Source organism: Pygocentrus nattereri, chromosome 1 (genome assembly GCF_015220715.1).
Source record: "Pygocentrus nattereri isolate fPygNat1 chromosome 1, fPygNat1.pri, whole genome shotgun sequence".
Lineage (NCBI taxonomy): Eukaryota > Metazoa > Chordata > Actinopteri > Characiformes > Serrasalmidae > Pygocentrus > Pygocentrus nattereri.
Window position 1 is genome coordinate 51,404,857 of NC_051211.1, and position 23,104 is coordinate 51,427,960.

Genomic DNA, 23,104 nt, shown 5'->3' on the forward strand with positions numbered 1-23,104 from the left:
AAAAATAGATTATAGGTGTGTAGATATATACATGAACATGTTGGAGATGTACACTGTATTGAATAACTGTTGCGATGTGTTATTTACATGGCAGTAGAATGTTAAGTTTGTGCAGTGGTAATAATAATGAATAAAACAACAGCTCTGATTGGTGAGTGTAGTATGAGAGGCAGTGTTCATAGTCCGCTGTGTGCAGTATGAGTGGTAGTGTTATCAGCGAGGTGTGGAGTTCAGCAGAGTGATTGTGGAGGGAAAGAAGCTGGACCTGAGCCGACTGGTTCTGGCCCGGATGCTCTTGTATCTCCTCCCGGATGGAAGTAGGTCGAACAGTTTGTGGTTGGGGTGGGAGGGGTCCTTAATGATGCTGTGTGCTCTGCGCACACAGCGCTGGTGGTGAATGTCTTTGATGGCAGGGAGCTGCATGCCTGTGATGCACTGAGCAGATAAGTTGTTGTTCATATCAAACTTGAAACAAAATTGACAAAATATGCCATTTAAACAGGGGTATTGAAACTTTTGCACACAACTGTACATCGCTGTGGTCAGAACAAAACCTGATCTTCACTTTTGAATTTTTTTTTTGTTTTTTTTGACATACTTTGAAAATGCCTGTTGCCGTTTGCATTGTGTGTAAATGTCATGGTGAATTGACCAAAAGAAACAACCAAAAATAGCTTGGAAAGATGTCTGGTTCCATTGGCTTGCATTAAAAGTAAAGTAGGTTTTTTCCTTCTCCTGTAAAGTTACCACTTTGAGATACAAGGTTTTGTTCCGACAACTGCGATTATATTGACTACCGTTGTGTCCTTGTAGTACTTCATTGGAGTGACTGTGCTGGCCATGGTTCCTGAGATTCCAGAAATTATGAACGGGATCCAGTTTGCCCTGCAGAATAACATCAGTTTAAGGTCAGTGCTCTCCATATTTCAGTCCCCCCCCCCCCCCTGTGTTTTATTTAGTGCGCTTTGCAGTTTTGCTGTAATTATTACTTATTTTTTTATCTAGTCTGGAAGTTGGAAACTGTATTGCAGTTCAAGTCTGCATGCTTCAGATTCCACTACTGATCTTATTCAATGCAGTTTATGTAAGTAAGCCTGAGAAACTGTAATCCGCTCTTACTTCACTGTGTACGTGCATGATGGGGCAGGGGGGAACGTTACATTAAGAGCTTTGCATTCCGACCAGGACGTTGGATTTGTTCTCATATTCAGCGACTTGCACCTCTGGGCCAGCATCTTCAGCGTCATCCTGGCAAATTACATCTTTATGGATGGAAAGTCTGATTATTTCCAGGGTAAGTGTTCAGTGCTTTTTAAAAGGTGTTCTTGTTGAGTGGTTTGGTCCGACTGAAATGGCTGTGTTCTTCCTCAGGAACAGCTCTGACGGTTGTCTACTTCATCCTCCTGGCTTTGTACTTCTTCGCTCCATCCCCACTTGGCTGCTGACCACCGAGTCCTTTCTTACTTGTTTTCCTTTCCCTCTTTTTATGAAAGCATAATGTGTTTGTGTGGTTTAATTCTTCACTATTATACTGTGGTTTCTGGCTCACCCGTTTTGTGTAAATGTCTAATTATGATATGAATTGTGGCTGTTCTGTGTACAGTTTGTTTTCATGTATAATTTGTCATATATGTTAAATACACTTGGATGTTTCCTCATTAATTGTATTACAATCTATTTAAACAGATGAACTTGTAATACACCCCCTCTCGTATTTGTTTGTTGAGAGGATGAGAACCTTATATCAACATTAAGAACAGACACAGAATTTTTGTAATAAATATGTAAATATAAACGTGTTAATTGGGTTAAAAGTTTTTCTCAAAAAAATCTGCAGAAATCAATCACTGAGGAATAAACCAATTCTTTCAGAGTGGATTGATGTAAAATGGGTCATTGAGGGGGCAGTCATGGGCTGGAGGTTAGGGAGCTGGCCCTGTGTCCGGAAGGTTTCCGGTTTGTGTGTGTGTGTGTGTGGTGTGTTTCACTTCACGGATGGGTTAAATGTGGCGGTGGAATTTCCCCGGTTGTGGGACTAAAGAAAAGTATCACTTAAATGTGTTTAGAGTGGTGCTGTTAGGAACCAGGGGTCATGCTCTCTACAACACACACATTTTCTAAGCCGCTTCTCCCTCAGGGTTGTGGGGGTGCTGGAGCCGATCCCAGCAGTCATCAGGCGGAAGGCAGGATACACCCTGGAAAGTAGCCAGTCCATCACAGGGCAGACAGACATGCACAATCACGCACACTCACGCCTAGGGGCAATGTAGCATGTCCAATTGGCCGGACTGCATGTCTTTGGAGGAAACCCACACAGACACGGGGAGAACATGCAAACTCCCCACAATGAGGACCCCAGCTTGGCCTCCTGTCTTTTAGAAAGAGCCACAGTCTCCAAACCAGACATCATAGCAGGACACACTAATGTCTTGTAAACCTTCCCTTTCACTCTTGCTGCTATCCTTCTGTCACACATCAGCCCTGACACCCATCTCCACCCACTCCATCCTGCCTGCACCCTCTTCTTCACCTCTTTTCTACACTGTCCATTGCTCTGGATGGTTGACCCAAGATATTTGAAGTCATCCAACTTTACGACCTCTACTCCTTGCATCTTCACCTTTCCACCTGCCTCCCTCTCATTCACACACATGTATTCCATCTTGTCTCTACTGACCTTCATTCCTCTCCTCTCCAGTGCAAACCTCCACCTCTCCAGATTCTCTTCCACCTCCTCTCTACTCTCACCACAGATTACAATGTCATCTGCAAACATCATGGTCCATGGAGCCTCCTGCCTGACCTCATCTGTCAACCTGTCCATCACCATTGCAAACGAGAAGGGGCTCAAAGCTGATCCCTGATGTAACCCTACCTTCACCTCGAAACCATTTGTCACTCCAACTGCACACCTCACCACTGTCTCACTATCCTCACACATGTCCTGCACCACCCTACCATACTTTTCAGCTACACCTGACTTCCTCATACAGTACCACAGTTCCTCTCTTGGCACCCTATCATATGCCTTCTCTAGATCCAGATCTAGTCTTCAGACATCTGGTTCCTATCATCACCACTGTAAACGTTTTTTTTTTGTTTGGTTTTTTTTTTTTTGTCACTTTACAGTTAACACTGGCTGACTTCCAGGAGAAAAGACAGAATAATAAAATCATGAACAACATAACTAAAGAGCAAAGGCCGTCTAGGAGATAATCTAGTATCCAACTGCTAACAGGACCATTTTACAAACAAGGGTTACACAGTAATACATAATACAGTCATGCATACATGTAACCTTTTACATATCCTCTTAATTGCTTGTGCTAGTTGCCCTTCTTCTTCTTCTCCTTCTTCTTTCGGCTGCTCCCTTTAGGTGTCGCCACAGTGGTTCATCTGCCTCCATCTTTCCCTATCCACTGCCTCCTCTACTTTTACACCAACCATCTCCATGTCCACCTTCACTACATCCATAAACCTTCTCTGAGGTCTACCTCTTCTCCTTCTACCCGGCAGCTCCATCTCCAACATTCTTTGACCAATATATCCACTATTCCTCCTCAACACATGTCCAAACCATCTCAACCTGGCCTCTCTGGCTTTATCTCCAAACTGCTCCACCTTCACTGTCCCTCTGATCTGCTCATTTCTAATCTTGTCCATCCTTGTCACTCCCAACGAAAATTTGTGCAATTTGCCCTAATGGGGTATTTTAAGACCCCTTTCCTGAAGTATTCTGTGAAATATTCCATTCTCAGTTGTAACATAAATGGAAGTCTTTCCATTGAGTAAATTTCATGGACAATTTCATGGGGGTCCTGCTGCTTCCACTTTCTTGTTATGGCCTTTTTTACTAGCAACCAATATTTTAAGCAGTTATTTGTCACTAACTGGAATAATTTACCCTTTGTGGATCGGGGCCTTGTCCTGGCGGAAGGGCTTGTGTGGTCTAGGGATCTTCAGAGCTAAGTCCTCGTGGTAGGGTCTCCCAAGGCGAACAGGTCTGGAGTGAAGACCCAGACTAACGTGATCCAAACTACTCCATGAATATCGTACAGAAAAAAATCATGTACCCTGCCCGGGATTGGGTCACCGGGACCTACCCCTGGAGCCAGGCCTGGGGGTAGTGTTCCATGGCGAGCTCCTGGTGGCTGGGCAGGCCACGTAACCTGGCCGGGCTCAGCCTGAAGAGGCAACGTGAGGAGGCCTTGTGGTCCACCACCCGCAAGGTCCAGCATGGGGGAGCAGTGCAGTGCAGGGCCTAAGCGCACAGTGTGGGTATGCTGGGAATGACTGTCGGAGGCCCCTGTTCGTAATGATTTCAACTCCAACCTCCGGTAGAGTAGAAACCGACTCCATGAGGATGGTATGAGGGCCCGACGTCCACAGATGGGGGTTGTGCTCACAGCCCAACACCGTGCAGGACGCTTGGCATTTGCCAGAGAACACCAGGATTGGCAAATTCGCCACTGGCGCCCTGTGATCTTCACAGATGAAAGCAGGTTCACACTGAGCACATGTGACAGACGTGACAGAGTCTGGAGACGCCGTGGAGAGGGATCTGCTGCCTGCAACATCTTTCAGCATGACCGGTTTGGCAGTGGGTCAGTAATGGTGTGGGGTGGTATTTCTTTGGAGGGCCGCACAGCCCTCCACGTGCTCGCCAGACGTAGCCTGACTGCCATTAGGTAGCAAGATGAGATCCTCAGACCCCTTGTGAGACCATATGCTGGTGCGGTTGGCCCTGGGTTCCTCCTAATGCAGGATAATGCTAGACCTCATGTGGCTGGAGTGTGTCAGCAGTTTCTGCAAGATGAAGGCATTGAAGCTATGTACTGGCCTGCCCGTTCCCCAGACCTGAATCTGATTGAGCACATCTGGGACATCATGTCTCGCTCCATCCACCAACTGCACCACAGACTGTCCAGGAGTTGGTGGATGCTTTAGTCCAGGTCTGGGAGGAGATCCCTCAGGAGACCATCCACCACCTCATCAGGAGCATGCCCAGGCGTTGTAGGGAGGTAATACGGGCACGTTGAGGCCACACACAATACTGAGCCTCATTTTGACTTGTTTTAAGGACATCACATCAAAGTTGGATCAGCCTGTCGTGTGTTTTTCCACTTTAATTTTGTGTGTGACTCCAAATCCAGGCCTCCATTGGTTAATAAATTTGATTTCCATTGATGATTTTTGTGTGATTTTGTTGTCAGCACATTCAACTTTGTACAGAGCAAAGTATTCAATGAGAATTTCATTCATTCAGATCTAGGATGCGTTATTTGAATGTTCCCTTTATTTTTTGAGCTCTCTGTGTGTGTGTGTGTATTTTATATATGCACACGTGTGTTTTATATGTGTGTGTCTGTGTGCATTTATGTATGCGTGTATATACACACACACACACACACACACACACACACACACACACACACACACACACAAATAAAAATGGAAAAAAAGGAACTTTATCCAGAACAACTTGGAACAAATTTATTGAATTCCCTACAATGCAAACACAAAACAGGCACACTAATACAGGTATTCAATGACTGCCTTAAAACCATTTGCTGCACAGCAGGAATTCTAATCCAGCACGACCCTTCGTCAGTGTAAAATAATGATTTTATTTTTATGTCACAGACTTAATTCAGACTCATGTAGCTGTATGTTCAACAGATGAACATTTGACACCATTGTAGCGCAGATAATTTGGACCATCTGCAGACCTAAAAGTCTGGGTGAAAGTAGCAAGACCTCTAGAGTTTAGACCTCATGCAAAGAAGTGCTAGCCATGCAGAAACAATAATAAGGGCAGAACATAAAGAGGAAGAGTGGAGCCCTGCTAAACACCACGGAAATGAATGGACAGTTGTAGCAAAACTAGTTGGATCTAAAATAGGTTTGATTTTTTTTCCCCCTCATGACGTGATTTTCTGCTGGTGCCTAATTTTTTAAATCGTTTAGACGGCCATAAACTGTATGAATCGTAAGTCTAAAAGGCAATATATAAATAGTATGAATACAAGCTGCAGTGTTTGCCGTTCAGTCAAATGACATGCTTAGCTTTTCCTCAGAGCTTCGTACTTATCAAAATAACACTTGTTACAGTAAAAGATGAGTTTCTGGCTACATTATTGCTAATTTAAAACGGTGAGTTTTCAGCACTGCCACTACATGCACAGAAATATACAGAAGCCTCAAAGATTTTTAAATAAATCTCACAAAATTGAGCAGTCAATAAAAAAAATAGAGAAAAAAACTAAACTGATGACAGAAGACCTAAAGTACTGTAATTTTGGGAGAATACAATTTAAATAAGAAGTTATAAAGTGCTTACAGCAAGGCTTGGTGTCACCATTGTTGAGACGCAAGCAAAATTTAGCACAAAATCTGTTCTTCCTTGAAAAGGCACAAATTAGTTGAATGAAAATCACTGGATGTCATCATTTAAAGATGGACGTGAGGGGTGTTTAGTTTTGGCAGAAGGAAAAAGTAGTTTTTATTTTAGTAAAAGCAAATAAAGTATATTAAGGAGCACCTTATTCACAGTGATGAAACATTTGGAATACACAACAACAAAAATACAACAGATACCAAGGAAGATATATTACATTATTTTGTGTCTTAAGTAGAAAGTTTGCAACGCGATTCCTACCTGGGGAAATATGAATGCACTGTTTCTACATGTTTGCTGACCAACAACACTCATTCAACAATTCAACATCACATTTACACCTGGCACCATCCTGGGTCTGGACTCCCAAGTAGAGCAAACCAGAGTGATCATTCAAGAACAAGTTTAAACCGGGAAACACAAAATGGTTTAAGTTAGATTAATAAAAGAAGGCAAAAAAAAAAAAACAAACAAAACAAAAAAACCACAACATGCAGTCCTGTTTGATAACAGCAAACTGGCTAGAGGCCATTAAAATAAGAGCATAGTCCTAAAAAGATGAAATGGAGCATTTTCTTTTTTTCGGGTCGCTGACTCGTTGCTTTAGAAGTGGGCGAGGACTTGAAACATTCCACTTTATAGTTGAAATCATTAAAAGTGCATACATAAAGAAAAAAAAAAAAGGCATCCCATAGTTTTTGGTTTTAAGGCAGGCTACATCGTAGGACATATTCCAGAAGAAGGGGTCTTTAAAAATGTCTCCTGTGTTCGTTGTCTCCAGACCCTGGCTCAAGTGCATCGCTGCCGTCCTCGATTCCCAAGCAGAGGCGTGCCAACATGCCTGCTCTTTACTTTAAACGTTCAATGAGTTCCTGCGTGAGACCTAGGTTCAGCAGTTGCATGGCAGAGAGCCGGGCCAGGTGTGGGAAGGCTTTAAGCAGCCTCTCCCAGCACAGCTCCAGCAGGCTGGGGACCACCAGCCAAATCTTAAACAGAGAGCCAGTCCTCTTGTTCTCATGGATGTTCACTACCCCACCGTGGATGTACATACATCCAGCCTAAAGGCAAAAGCACGAGAGAGGTTTTACATTAAAAAACCTGAATTAAAAATGCATCTTATTTGTAAATAAATAAATCCTGAGTAGGGTTCATGTGACGTGAGGAGCTTAAAAAAAACAGGACAACACATTTGATTGACATAAGGCAGGTAAACATGAGCAATTTGAGAGAACAGCAACTACTGATCTCAAAACAGACATATATAATCATGAGCAGAAAACTACTACTACTACTACTACTACTACTACTACTACTACTACTACTACTACTACTACTACTACTACTACTACTACTACTACTACGAGTTGATGAGTGACTGACTAGACTGATCATTAACTGGTCAGTAGGGCTGCAACGATTAGTCAACACAATCGACAACGTCAAAGTTTGTCGACGTGTCATTAATTTGTAACTGCAACGCACTAACAAGACGTGCTGGGGGGGTTGATCACTTCTATTGGCATGACTGCATTCTGTACTAATGAAGAACATATTGAATGATGGCGCAGCGGAGAGAGTGTGAAGGCGGCCAGGCAAAAAAAGCGAGAAACTATCAAAAGTATTTTGTATTGGGATTTCAGTAAAACTTAACCACTGAAACAAGTCAAATGCAGACAGACACAGTTAAGATGATGAGGCCAGAGATGGAGGGCCTGCCAGAAATAATAGTTTACTAATCAACTGATCTAAATAAATAAACAAATAAATGACAGATTAGTCGACTACCAAAATCATTGGTTGCAGCCCTACTGGTCAGCTGTGTATACGTATCAGCTGCTTTTAGATGGAGCCCTGCAGACGACTGTGAAAAATCCACAGAGAGTGAAAAAAATGTGCTTCAGACAATTTGAAAAGACATCAAACTTCCCATTAAAGGGAAATTCCACCAATTTTTCAATAATTCTGTATACTTAAATGGCTCACATGTGAAGTCGTTCAGATTGGACTGATGTGAAAAGGCGTTTTGTGGTTCACAGCGGTGGTGATAGGAACCAGACGTCTGAAGAGTTTAATTCCTCTAAAAGCTCCATCACAGTAAGTTATGTGAAATGGTTATGAATACGCCGTCTGTTCTCAGAAGGTGCCGGCCTAAAACATTTTTCAAAATCAATTCACTGTGGAGACGTTAACATCATTAACATTACACAAAAAACGGGTAGTTTTCCAAAGCAAATAAAACAGCTATATTTGTGTTGAAGACACAAAAGAAAAAGAGTCTGTAAGTTTCTCTACAATGAACCATTTCACATCAAATCACCCTGAATCAATTTTTTGAAGTGACTGAATCATGCAGAAACTTTGAAAAATAGGTGGAATTCCCCTTTCAAAATAGGAGGGGACAATTCATAAGAGACCATTTAAAAGAGGCAACACGGTCACTGAATTGTGCATCCTCATAAACAATGTCTCAAGAATAAACATAAGGTAAAGGCATTAATACAGCAACCCTGCTTTCAATGACAGTAAGAAAGTTCTGTAAGTTCAGTGTGGTGCACTGACCGGGGTGACCGCTGCACAGTGGAAGTACGCAGGCTCAGGCATCACTGCAGGCAGTCTAGTCCACTGGAAAGTCTGCAGGTTGATCTTCCACAGGTCAGCAAGGATCAACTCACCATTATAGCCCCCGCATATAAATACATCTGAAGAGGAGAATGGGGAACGATCAATGTAAGTCCAAAACATAACCAATAAATTCAAATCAATATTGCTAAATTGCGCCTTACCATTTTTAATCTGCACACAACTATGACATCTCCTTGGAGCTGGATACCCTGTAATACAGCACATCAGGTGTTATTATGAAAACTTTACTCAAGCACATTCATCAAACCACAACAGGACAGGAAAACAGATCTGACCTATTCTTTCATGAGGCTTCGTCGTGATCTCCTCCCATGAATTTGTTTCAAGATTATATGCATGAATCTGAAATGGAAAAAGAGATGAGGACTGCCCAAGTGACAGTTTAGCACCTTTTTTCTGAGATTATACACAAACTGTTAAATATTGACTGGGAGGTTGATGTGTGGACGTCTCAGATTCAAGGCTCAACTTTATATAATAATAATAAAAAAAAAGCAGTACCTTGTCTAAGGGGTAAGACGTCCACGAGGTTCCTCCTCCAAGGATGTATATTCTCTGTCCATCATGGGCTATTTCATGTCTGTATCTGTTTTAGATAAATAATAGACAAAGCTTTTAATAACAGACAAGGTCAGTAATTGTGAAAAGTTCTCTCACCCTCAGATTTTTTTTTCTTCTACGTGCACCCTTTCAATTGTGCTTCTGACAAAAGACGGGGCTTTCAGATAGTCATGCTTTTGTAAGTTATGTACGAGGTGAAGGTTTTTTTTTTTGTTTCCACTGATAAGGCAATGCTCTAACTGACCTGGAGGTCTTCCCTGTTACTGGCGCAGAGCTGAAAGGTCATTGTTTGTCTTACAAGCATGCTAAGCCAGATGGATTTAAGACTTGTTTGTTTTTTTGAGTTATGAGGTTGTTAAAGACTTGAAGTAAGACCGCTGCTACATGCTGAAGTGACGTCATCGGATTGGCAATCTCGTCCGACACAAACCACCAAGGTTCGATAAATGTGGCGGCTACGTTGCTTTGGCAGTAGCAGCCTATAGTACGAGTATATAATATTATAATAGTTACACTGATCAGGCAAAACTTTATGATCACCTCCTTGTTTCTACGCTCATTTTCTATTCCATCAGCTCCTCTTACTCTATAGGTGGACTTTGTAGTTCTACAGTTACAGACTGTAGTCCATCTGTTTCTCTGATACTTTGTTACCCGCCCTTTCACTCTGTACTTCAGTGGTCAGGACCCCCATGGACCCTCAGAGCAGGTACTATCTGGGTGGTGCATCATTCTCAGCACTGCAGCAACACTGATATAGTGGTGGTGTGTTAATGTGTGCTGCACTGGCACAAGTGGATCAGACAGAGCAGTGCAGTACTGCTGGAGTTTTTAAATGCTCTGTCCACGCGCTCTGTCCACGCGCTCTGTCCACTCCTACCCGGTCAGTCCACCTTGTAGATGTAGAGCCCAAATAGTACATGCTCTCTGAGGATCCATGGGGGTCCTGACCACTGTGCTCCTTCAAATACTTGAAGACAGTCATAGTCATCTTCATGAACTGCTGAGATTTTAGAGCAGGGATTTTAGCACTGGTATCAGCAACAGGGCACAACACTCTGAGCCAGTTACCCAGGATTCCTTTTTTAAAGGAAGTCTGGCGAAACCTGATAAAATGGACAATAAGTGTAGATACAATGTACATGCACCAAACAAAGTGTTCAATGATATATATATATATATATATATATATATATATATATATATATATATATATACACATACACACACACACACACACACATACATACATACATACACACACACAGTTAAGCCCAGAAATATTTGGACAGTGACAGGTTTTGGTATTTTTAGCTGTTTACCACAACATATTCAAAATACAGTTGTATCATCAACATGAGCTTAAAGTACAGACTCTCTGCTTTAATTTGAGGGTTTTCACATCCCAATTGGAGGAAGGGTTTAGTAATTATGGCTCTTTAATATGTAGCTGCCTCTTATTCAAGGGCCCAAAGGTAATTGGACAATTATCTCAAAAGCTATTTCATGGGCTGCATGGGCTATTCCCTCATTAATCATCATCAATTAGACAAGTAAAAGGTCTGGAGTTGAACCCGGGTTTGGCATTTGCATTTGGAAGCGGTTGCTGTGAACCTACAACATGCGGTCAAAGGAGCTCTTCATGGAAAAGCAGACCATCATTAGGCTGAAAAAAAGAAGAAATCCATCAGAGAGAGAGCAGAAAATGTTAGGAGTGGCCAAATCAACAGTTTGGTACATTCTGGGGAAAAAATGAGCACACTGGTGAGCTCAGGAACTCAAAAAGGCCTGGACGTCCACAGAAGACAACAGTGGTGGATGATCGCAGAATCCTTTCCATGGTGAAGAAAAACCTCAAAAATAGAAAGGCCAAAAAAAAAAAAAAAAAACATCTAAAGGAGCATGGAACTTCTGGAACAGCATTCTTTGGACAGATGAAACTAAGATCAATCTGTACCAGAATGATGGGAAGAAGATAGTATGGAGAAGGCTTGGAATGGCTCATGATCCAAAGCACACCAACATCGTCTGTGAAACATGGTGGAGGCAGTGTGATGGCATGGGCATGCATGGCTTCCAATGGCACTGGGTCACTAGTGTTTACTAATGATGTGACAGAAGACAGAAGCAGCCGGATTAATTCTGATGTGTACAGGGATATAATTTCTGCTCAGATTCAACCAAATGCAGCAAGGTTGATTGGATGTCGCTTCACAGTGCAGATGGACAATGACCCAAAACTTACTGTGAAAGCAAACCAGGAGTTTAAGGCAAAGAATTGGAATATTCTGCAATGGCTGAGTCTGTCACCAGATCTTGACCTGTTCAACCACGCAGTTCACTTGCTTAAGACAAAACCTAAGGCAGAATGACCCACAAACAAGCAACAACTGAAGACAGCTGCAGTAAAGGCCTGGCAAAGCATCACAAAGGAGGAAACCCAGCGTTTGGTGATGTCCATGAGTTCCAGACTTCAGGCAGTCATTGCCTGTGGATTCTCAACAAAGTATTAAAAATTAATATTTTATTTATGGTAAAGTTAATTTGTCCAATTACTTTTGAGCCCCTGAAATGAGGAGGCTTTGTAGAAAAATGGGTGCAATTCCTAAACATTTCATAGGATATTTTTGTGTGAGCCCTTGAATTAAACCTAAAAGTCTACACCTCAACTGCATCTCAATCATGAAGACTGTGTCACTGTCCAAATATTTCTGGGCCTAACTGTGCGTATATATATATATATATATATATATATATATATATATATATATATATATATATATATATATATACATACATATATACATACATACACACACACACACATATACACACACTGTAGTAATAATAATAATAATAATAATGTTTGTTTAACCATTTCCAAGCCTCTCCTCGAGGAAGCCCAGTATTATATGTAGTTAAAAAGCAGCTCCTGGTTTGAATCAGTGCTTCAGTAAATTGAGCTCATGATGTAACTGATGATATTAACAAGTCTCTGTGGTGGCTGTGAAGGTGCCATGGAAAAATATGTTACTTTTTATTGTTTTGATGTTTACTTGAATTATGAATGTGACATTATTCTAATATATATTGTGATAAACTCACTGCTCAGGTAAATTGTTTAAAAATTTGCTTAGATGCCTAAAACCTTCACGCAGTACTGTATGAAAACAGAAACAGCATCTGAACCTGTGCACACAACGAGGAGTCGGAATTCGGCTCAACACCTGCTGTCTAAAGTGACCGCCCCAATATGTATTTCACAGCAAGTCATACAGTGTACTAAACCACACTGAGAAGGTTTAATGAAGAGCTGGATGTGGTTTAAGTAAATTAAAGGAAGATTTGTATTTACAGAAAAAAATTGGGTGACTTGATTTCTACTGTTTGTTAGCCACATTAGCCTCTCAGCCGCAGTGCCGAACTAAATTTTGAATCGAGGATGGAAAAATGTGTACATTCATTTTTCACTGAACCATTCCTCTCGCCACTCCTTCCTGATTTTTTGTGTGAGAAAAATATATGAAGATAAAAGAATAAGCATTTTTCACATTAACATACTGGCTAGAATTTTTCACATTTTTGCAAAAAGATATAAATAACAAGATTTGCAATAAGCCAGAGTGCAGGGTGAGCCACTGCTCTTATTGTTTCGGTGACAGAACTGGTCATTATACTTGACAGAAACCAAACCCATAAATGTAAATAAAAGACCTCTTGTAAATGTCTGTATTATATAAATTTATTCAAATATATTTTATGAACCAAGGATTTAAACCAGGGGTAAATAGGCAAGAAGTCAAAGGTCACTCACCGCTCTTCAGGTAGATCATCTGGAGGGTTGTTTGGTTTGAGGTGAATCCATTCACGTGTGGTGAGGTCCAGCCTGTGGAGATCTGTACTGTAGATGTAGCCTGTCGTCCCTCCAAACACATAGAGGAAGCCATTTATTATGGCCATTGCCTACATGGGAAAAAAATTTATGAATTTACTTCTGTATTTACAAGCACATCGATAAAAACATGTTCATGTGCTTAAATGTGAGTAGCTGTGTTTGTGGTGAGCAGCATAGCCTGTAAGTAACTTGTCAGTGACGATTATTTTTCTTGTGTTCACTCCGTACTCCAGCTCACTGGCCTTGTGACTGATGTGACTGACAATCACTGTGGGGTTAATGATGACTTCAATTCAGCAGTATTTACTTCTTCATTTGATGTAGAAATCTCCAAGGCCTATGATGGATTGCACTGTTTTGCTGAACCACTTTCACCTGTCCATATATCCGGTTAGGCTTCTTCCCTCTGCAGTTTAGCAGTGACCACCTCTTGTATTTGACGTTGCAGACGTGCACGTCGTTCCCGTTGTTTTCTCCAAAGGGGATTCCAGTGCCACCGAAAACAAGCAGGTTATTACCGTGCAAAACAGCTGGGAGACAAAAAGAAGAGGAGACTGCTTATTTTAACTCACCCCACACACACACACACACACACACACACACACACACACACACACACACACACACACACACACACACACACACACACACACACACACACACAGAGAGTACAGTGCACGGAGTACATACTTCCCATAAGTGCATGAATAAAACACAATGCAAGCGCCATACCCATAGCATGTTTTTGTCAGCTGTCAGAGTAGAAAGCAGTTTCACAAGTCTGTGGCAAAACTAGTTCGCTCTTTTGATCTATCTGCATCTTCATTTCAATAGAATAAATAAATCAGCACACTAGTGGCTGTTGGAATGACAGTAGACAGACGCTCTGATTTGATCTGTGACGCCTCCTTGAACCCTGAGTTTTTTAACTGTCATAAGCCAAGTTTACAAGCAGCCCGATAAGCCGTCAATAATCTGCATAATAGTTCAATCGGAACAGAATGCATTCATGTATACAACTCAATTGGCATAGACTACTCCAATACAATTGCTATCCAACTGAACGAGGAGGGTAATCCTGTAAATAATCTGTTAAATAGAAAATAATAACTGTAAATGCCTGTGTCCGATTACATTCCCAATCTGAAAGTTTAAGTCTGTTCTGCATGTGCGTCATGTCGTAGTGAAAGGGTGTAACATTCGAGATGGTGGGAGCAGAAACTGGTCTGCAGAGGAGACAAAGTTTATACTCTCATCCTTAAAAGACGGCGGTTCAGCTTATGTGTCTCAGAGCACGACGTCTTGCACTCGTCCTTCTTTAATAAGGACACATGAAGTACGTTTTCGTACTTCTGACACGAGTCTGACATTTTAAAGTGATTGAAAACACAAGCACTGCTCACTGCTGCTCATCTCACTCTAATTGGACTCACATGATGCTGGTCATGGTTAACATCTTCACTAAGTAATTCTCTATGATTTCGGATCGTATTACTTGCAGAGCGCATGTAAACTGAGATTTTTATCAGACTGTTGAGTAGAGCGAGAATATAAACACCTCAGTGTTAATCTATAATCGGAATGTATTTAAATGGATTGGCAAAAATCTTTGTATGGAAACACAGCCATAGTAATACACTGCTCAAAAAAATAAAGGGAACACTTGAACAACACAATATAACTCCAAGTAAATCAAACTTCTGTGAAATCAAACGGTCCACTTAGGAAGCAACACTGATTGACAATCAATTTCACAGCTGTTGTGCAATTGGAATGGACAACAGGTGCAAATTATTGGCAATTAGCAAGACACACTCAAAAAATAATTTTTAAAAAAGGGCACGGGGTGTTTGAGTTACCTGACATGGAGGCCAGCTCGGTGGGCATATAGCCCTCTGTGCGGATCTGCTGCCACGTCCCTGTGGCAAAATGGTACCTCCACAGCTCCCTGAACAGCGGGTAGTCTTCGTTCTCTGAGCCACCTGACTCATCGTAGTCCGGATTGTAGCCTCCAAACACATACAGGTTTGTGTTGTCAGCAACACAGCGGTGTCCACTCCGGGCAGGGGGCGCTCGGTGACCTGCAGAGACAGAGTGATGAGGAGGTGAGGAAGGGAGCTGCTGGGACGAACCGTCGCCTGTTCCTTTGGTGGCCAGCTTAGGTGGTGTGAAACTGTGATAAATCTCTTGAGGCTTTAGCAATGAACTCATGAAGGAAGAAAGGTTTTAACATCAAGATCACAGGTTTGCTACTGGTACATTGTGAAGCCAAATTCTTTTAGGGAAGTCAAACAGTCTTTAATACACGGGAGATGGGAGAAAAGGAGTACGTTTTGGGTAAAGTCGTGGCAAAAACGCTGTGGAACGAAAGAAATAATGAAGTACTGTCCTTCTGCAGTGTTTTCAGAGACCTACACAGATCACAAGCTTTGGAAGATGGAAGATCAATGCATTAGGTATTTGGTCCCCCCATGTCATTGTCACTATGGTTGCTGTAATCATGAAATGATGACAAATTCAACATGAAAATGCCTACTTGTATGATACCATGGCACAAAAGACGAATCACAAGACTAATGCAGTTTCTGAATGCATCCGATTCTGCCAACAGCATTTGTGAACAAGCAACCACATCCCTACAAATTTTAAGCCTTAATATTTGCCTCTGCACTTAAATATGATCATAAATAGAAAAGCACTGGCAAAACAGGCGAGAGGCACGAATACTTAGAAACCTACAAACACACACACACACACTCAAAATTAAATCAAAATTTAAAAGACATTTCAAAGCCGGCACCTGCAACCACGAAAGCTAAGCCGATAGAGCCCAGGCAAAAGAGAAGCAGTCGGTCTGCACCAGAGTGAGGAACAGCAGTTTTGAAGAGAGGGGGGTGAGGGGGTTGAGGTTTGCAAATTCAAATCGACTCCCACAGACTTTAAGTCTGATTTTAGCATAGCCTATGTGGGTTTTGTCTTTTTTTTTTTTTTTGGGTTCAGTCGAGGGCTGGCGCTTTACCCACCTTCTCTTAAAAACCTGTTAGGGATCCGCAGGCTGGGGCATGGTTGGGCGAGGATTCGTTGAGCCTGAAGCCAGCGAACTCTCTTCTTAGAGCCTGTCACCACAATCATCGCAATCAGACAAACAAATAAGAACAACGCAGGACAATGGTAGAAATTAAACAAACATACACACATACACAGGACAAACACCACTGTAGTATGTTTTTCACCAAAAGTTACTGGGTTCTATGTAGATATAGGCCAGCCGGCGCAAAGGGGGTGGGGGGGCTAAAAATAAAACCCACCGTTTAAAAAATAAATAAATAAATAAAAAAAAAAACACAATGGGAGAACTTTAACTCATAAAACACTCAGCTGGAATTGCTCTTTTATAGTATTGGACAAAGTACGTACTAGAGTCCTTCATATAAAAGACAACATTCTCTGCTATACAAATTAGTGGGCAGGCCAAACTGTAATCTTGATTACCCGCCAACTAACAGCAACCACAAGTCGTCTTTCCACACAGAAAAGGACACAACGGCAGCATGAGGACAATGCCTGCTGTCCACGGTGTTAGATGATTCACTTTCGTGTAGGGTTGCTATTCTTATTCAGTCACTGTTTACATTGATGGACACTCAAAGGCCCAATCCCATTCACTGTCCCCACATCACCAGCACATTCATATGTTATTTCTAAAATGCCTTCACAAGGTGATATTTCAACCGGAAGGGAGAGAATTACAAAAAAACTGCTTAAAACAGTTTTTATTAAATGCAAAAACACCCAGAACTAAACAAACTGTTGCCAAGTAGATTCAAGATGTGAACTGCAATATAAACTAACACTATGGTACTATGGGGAAAAGAATACCAAACAATAATATCACGTTTCACCTCCCCTTTCACCGCTTCCACCTCTCGTCAAGCAAAGCTCAGGAACCCTTCCCCATAATGCCTTTGACTCATAAATACATCACTGTACAGGAGGAAAACATGATTTTCCATTATTGTTGGCTTTATCAATCAATTATTGGCTACAGTTTGCAACATGATAAATGCCACATCACGCAACTTCCCATCTAGAACATGACACACTGTCTTAAGCCTGCAAAGAACATCTGGTCCAATGTCACCACTTAAACTGATAATATAGGAAACAATAAATCATATCATAATGTATCTATATTGAGCATATGGCTCGTTCTTGATACTACACCCATAATCAACAAAATGTATGATATTTTACAAATTCATCAACTAAGCAATGTTAACAAGCCCGTGTGAAAGTTTTGGACAGTTAATTCGCAAAAAAATCATGTGTGTAAGCGAAACTGTGAAACTGAAGATGCATCACAGAACAGCTAAAGAGAGAAAAGCCTTTTTTCAAAGTCCGATTTCATGCCACTGCTGTCAACACAAGACAATCTATTGGGTGAGGAAGATGGTGGAAAAGCCTTCATTAATTATGCCAAGATCTATCTGTAGTCATACAAAACACTGAATGGAAAATAATCTTATTCGGCAAGATTTCTCTCAAACGTCTTGGCTGCGTATGATACAGCCTCAATTTCCGAATGTTAATAGCACCCGAAAATAGAACCACAGCTATGAAGTCTGCAGTTCTATTTAAGAAAAGGGAGTTTCACAAATATAGACTAGCCATTTCCTCTGAGTAGAGGGGTCTTCAATTAAAATTTCCAGTTAGAGAACATTTCTTAAAGCAAAGCAAAATGTCTAACTTGCATCATGATTCAGTGCCATATACCATTTACTGAAGTAGCCTAGTAGGTATATCAACATCTTATATAGTCAACAACTGAATGTCAAATCAAATAAAGTACAATTCAGTCATATTTATATTTATTTATATATAGTTTTCACTTTTTAGAGCATGTCACGTAAATTAACTTCCCTCTGACTCACTTTCTTCTCTGACTGCTGTTTCTCACCTGTGTAGCGTCACTCACTCGAGTCTCAGTGCTCATCGTAATGTGCAGATCTGATTGGCTGAGTAGCGCCGTGTGTGATATTTACAACGAACGTGATTGGTCTGCGAGTTTCCCAGACTGCTAAAGTTACATACAGGACAGCGCATGGGTCCGGACTCGGACCGCGGTCTGCCTATTAGTGACCTCTGTCCTAGTGCATCAAATAGCCACAGGGATGTGACAGGATTGGTTTCCCCTCCACACTGTATGTTCATCTCACTGTTCATCTTCTTTCAAATGCATAGTGAAAATATATCCAACCCAGATGCCATCACAGAACCCAAGACAACATGTGATATGTCTGTGTAAAGAGCCTTTCAAAGTTCTACATTACGACATTAACTATGGGGGGAAAAAAAGCATTTACTATCTGAGCTTACAGAACACGATCATTCTTATAACAGCTTAACAGGCCTGTTCTCTGGCTCCTGGTTTGAGTAGCAGAACAGCAACAGCAACTTACGTAAGCACATTATATATTAATATAATACATTAATAAATGAGGGGAAAATCATCCAAAGCACAGCCGATTTCAGACAGATGTACTGCCTAATTCAATTGGGCCATTAACCTCCTACTATGCTGTGTGGCTTGATAAAAACACCTAGCAGGACCCCCACTGACCTTGATATTGGATCGCGATGGCAAGAGGAAAAGATCTTACTGCTACATGGACGGCAGGAGCCTCAGTCAATGCTCAGCTGGCTTGTGTTTAGGAACAATGACTAGCTTGGATTTGAGAAAGACACCAGTAAGCAAGGCTGGAAGTGGTTCAAAGCACACATTCAGTGACTGTGATTCAAGTGCAGTAGCGATATTTGTAAGAAAAAAAAAACAGAATCTTCCTCGGGTAACTGAGAACGTCAACGAAGGATGCGATCAGACTGCGTCAGCAGGAACAGTCCGTCTGCAACTTCATAGAGAGCTCTACTATAAGAGTTTCACTGCATAAACAAATGAACATTTGAGAGTTCAGCGTTGCCAAAACCACAGACACTGACAAAAAAGTGATAGAGCTAGATGAGTCATCCTTTATCATGTCCTCCACAAGTGGGTAAGTGCATGTGTGTTGTACACCAAAGGAAGAGGACAGGCCCGAATGCTGGACCCCTACGGCGAGGCAGTCCATTGGCTGTGTTCTTACGCTGTGAGTAGTTTGAGCATAAAGTCTAAATGAAATTTTATACACACACACACACACACACACGTTATGACCGCCTCCTTGTTTCTATGCTCATGGTCCATTTTATCAGCTCCTCTTACTTAGTCCATCTGTTTCTCTGATACTTTGTTAGCCCCCTTTTACCCTGTTCTTCAGTGGTCAGGACCCCCATGGACCCTCACAGAGCAGGTACTAGTTGGGTGGTGGATCATTCTCAGCACTGCAGTAACACTGAGGTGGATCATGTGTATTAGTGGATCAGAAACAGCACTGATGCTGGAGTTTTTAAACACTGTGTCCACTCACTGTCCACTCTATTAGACACTCCTACCTTGTCAGTCCACCTTGTAGATGTAAAGTCAGAGACGACAGCTCATCTGCTGCTGCACGGTTAGTGTTGGTCATCCTCTAGACCTTCATCAATAGTTACAGGACGCCGCCCACAGAACTCTGTTGTCTAGATATTTTTGGTTGGTGGACTGTTCTCAGTCCAGCAGCGACACTGGCATGTTTAAAAACTCCAGCAGCTCTGCTGTTTCTGATCCACTAATACATCTGATCCACTCAGACCTTCGCAACACACACTAACACACCACCACCATGTCAGTGTCACCGCAGTGCTGAGAATGATCCACCCAAATAGTACCTGTTCTGTGAGGGTCCATGGGGGTCCTGACCACTGAAGAACAGTGTAAAAGGGGGTAACAAAGTATCAGAGAAACAGATGGACTACAGTCTGTAACTGTAGAACTGTAGAAGTGCAGCTATACAGTAAGAGGAGCTGATAAAATGGACCATGAGCATAGAAACAAGGAGGTGGCCGTGACGTGTGTGTGTGTGTGTGTGTGTGTGTGTATATATATATATATATATATATATATATATATATATATATATAGTGGTTACATATTGAAGGATCTCAACACTCTGAATTTGAAATTGAACAACATATTAAAATGTGCCTTTACATTTTAAAGTTATACAGAGACAAAGCTGATGAAATGAAACCAAAAAACTGCCTTAAAACGACTCCTTCAATTAAGTTCTGCACCCTGGATTTCCCTTCCACAGCGTGTCCTGTTGGAGAGGAGTGAATGTAGCATGAAAGACCCCTTGCAAAAATGCTGACCCATTTGCTTCTCATATCAGAAAATAAAATCACGTTTACCCAAAAGTTACTTATTATTGTACAGAAATACAGGACTGGAGACTATAACTCTAAAGCAATTTTGAGTATGTGTGTGCAAACTGATGAGACAAAAAGAGCTAAACAGCTTTCTACAGCCTCTCTGTTAAGAGATCAGACTTAAAGGGGACCTCTGTGGATTTCCCTAAAAATTCTGCAGGTTAAGACATAAACAAACGTCATTCAAAGCTGGTGTGAAATGCTCCGTTCTACAGTCAGAATAGTTCAGAGGGGTGATGACAGGAACCAGACGTCCACCTCTAAAAGCTCTTTATTACACAAAGTGATCATGAACTCTCAGCTTCACATCTGAGACACTGTTTTACAGCAGACCTGTAATAAGGTTTTGGCCTAAAACCTTGGTCATTTCCACTATTTGACCATCATCCACATTACGTATGCGCTTTGGATAGTAAATAAAATGTCTATATTCGTGTTGTGGACAGGGCGACGCCTGGTTCCCATCACCACCACTGTAAAGAAACCTGAGCCTCCACAATGAACCATTTTACATCAAAACCACTCTGGACGACTTTGTTCACAACTCAACCACTGAATTATGCCTGATTTCTGAAATCAATGGAATCACACTTAAGAATCCAGCAGCAAACACTATTGTTAAATAGCTTTCTGCTCCAACTGTCAACCGGTTTAACCAAACAGCTGGCTAGCGAGCTAGCTTTACAGCTAACGCTACGTGTTAATCCAGCAGAAACACATTTGCCCAAACGCCGTTTAAACGCACATATCGCCCTTATAGGCGCTGGAGATGTCAAGTTAACCAGTTTACAGACCCCTTTGGTTAGAAACTTCCAGCTAGTTATGAGAAAGCGTACTAGTCTTGTTAACAAAACAACCCAACAGCTAGCCCTCCGGCTAGCTAAGCTAACGCTACCTAGCCAAACAGCTAACATTTTAGGCAGGTAATGGGGCCAAATTCGTTTGAAGGGACCAATAAATCTCAATAAACTACGGATTTGGAGGATTTAGAATAAAAAGTCTCGTTGTTGTCCGCCAGCGTCTCGTTCGGAATGTCACGTCCGACCTTAAGTGGTGCAGCGACTGCTTCACCATTTAAGGTGGAACGGGAGAATTCGAAGAAGCAGCTGGCGAAGGGAAAGCTTAACGTTACTGCAGCCTCGTAAAAATGACCGTAGCTCGCCAGCAAATAACGCTAGACTAACTCAGTCCATATATACTGTAGCATTTTATTTGTTTATGTATATATATATTTTTTTTTGCACTGACCTGCCACTCTGAGGGGAGGACTCCCTGACAGCTTTTCAAATTTATTCAGCTGCTCCGGGCTGCGGGCATCGTCGGCGGCCGACATATTTTGGCAAAAGCAGTTAACTTAAATCATCAAATTAACGTGTTTAAAAGATAAATAAACTACTCCCTTTAAGTGCAAACAGTACATTCCAAACCATAACGCATCCCATTCTTCCCCAGGCGGCCGATTAGCTCAGACGTTCATGAGAGTACAGCTCTCAGTCCGGAGAGGCGAATGTGAAGGAGAGTCGGAGAGCCTTTTTTTCCAAAATAAAAGTCACGTTTGCCCAAAAGGGTTTTGCCTTAAATTAAAGCGCAGTCCCACCTATTACTTAACACTTCTGCATAGCTCTGTTTAAAAAAAAAGACGATTACAACCATTAGGATTAAAATCTGATGGTTTTGCATTCTAATGATAACATTGTCTAACATTAAATAAAGTTTCCTGCACACTCTTAAAAAGATGCTTCTTCAAGGGTTATTTAGTAAACACAATGGGTCTACACACTCAAGGTGTTACTTGTATGATTAAAGGGTTCTGGGTGAAACGGTTCATCAGACGAATGGTTTATATGGTTGTATATAGAAGCTTTTTGAAGATGTCTCTATATAGCACCAAAAAAAAAAAAAAAGGTTCTTCCATGATTTATACGTTTGATGTCATGGGGCAGTAGCAGAACATTTTTGGTGCCATATACAATCACTTCAAAAAGTATCTCTGTAGAACCATTATAACCTACAGCACATTCTCCATCACTCTGAAGAACCATTTAAGCATGGTTTTATACAGAACCACTGAAGAACCAGTGTTTTATTTTGTTAGCAGGCGTGGAGACCGACCGCAGGCCGGAGTTGAAGGTGAGTTCAACGTCAGGTAACGATAGAAATGAGAATGACACAAATAATCCATAGGATTTAGGATTAACCCTGTATCAGGCTATTAGCAACGCATTTACAGTGTTTTCTTCTTCCTAAACTTTCTTAAAAGTCAT

The 23,104-nt window shown here is 41.6% G+C and overlaps 2 protein-coding genes across 3 annotated transcripts in view; one reads left to right on the forward strand and one right to left on the reverse strand.

The window, feature by feature from the left end:
• cax1 (cation/H+ exchanger protein 1) overlaps nt 1-1,799 on the forward strand; it is a 1,125,587-nt gene extending 1,123,788 nt beyond the window's left edge. Inside the window, exons 19-22 of the mRNA XM_037539619.1 lie at nt 814-908; nt 1,006-1,084; nt 1,186-1,294; nt 1,372-1,799. Coding sequence (XP_037395516.1) covers nt 814-908; nt 1,006-1,084; nt 1,186-1,294; nt 1,372-1,445 — 357 coding nt within the window. The 3' untranslated portion in view covers nt 1,446-1,799. The remainder of the gene's footprint in view (nt 1-813; nt 909-1,005; nt 1,085-1,185; nt 1,295-1,371) is intronic.
• A 3,679-nt stretch (nt 1,800-5,478) lies between these two features.
• On the reverse strand, nt 5,479-22,364 carry klhdc10 (kelch domain containing 10). 2 transcript variants are annotated; one of them, XM_017725597.2, is made up of 10 exons: nt 22,089-22,364; nt 16,520-16,612; nt 15,356-15,577; nt 13,872-14,026; nt 13,416-13,564; nt 9,542-9,626; nt 9,316-9,382; nt 9,181-9,228; nt 8,957-9,096; nt 5,479-7,455 (listed from the first exon to the last, which is right to left on the reverse strand). In XM_017725597.2, the coding sequence occupies exons 1-10, from the start codon at nt 22,171-22,173 to the stop codon at nt 7,246-7,248; spliced, it is 1,254 nt and encodes a 417-aa protein (XP_017581086.1). In that variant the 5' UTR covers nt 22,174-22,364; the 3' UTR covers nt 5,479-7,245. The 2 variants fall into 2 exon arrangements, with proteins under 2 accessions (XP_017581086.1, XP_017581087.1); XM_017725598.2 differs by lacking the exon at nt 16,520-16,612 and having other exon boundaries at nt 22,089-22,362.
• Between the last annotated feature and the right edge of the window lie 740 nt (nt 22,365-23,104).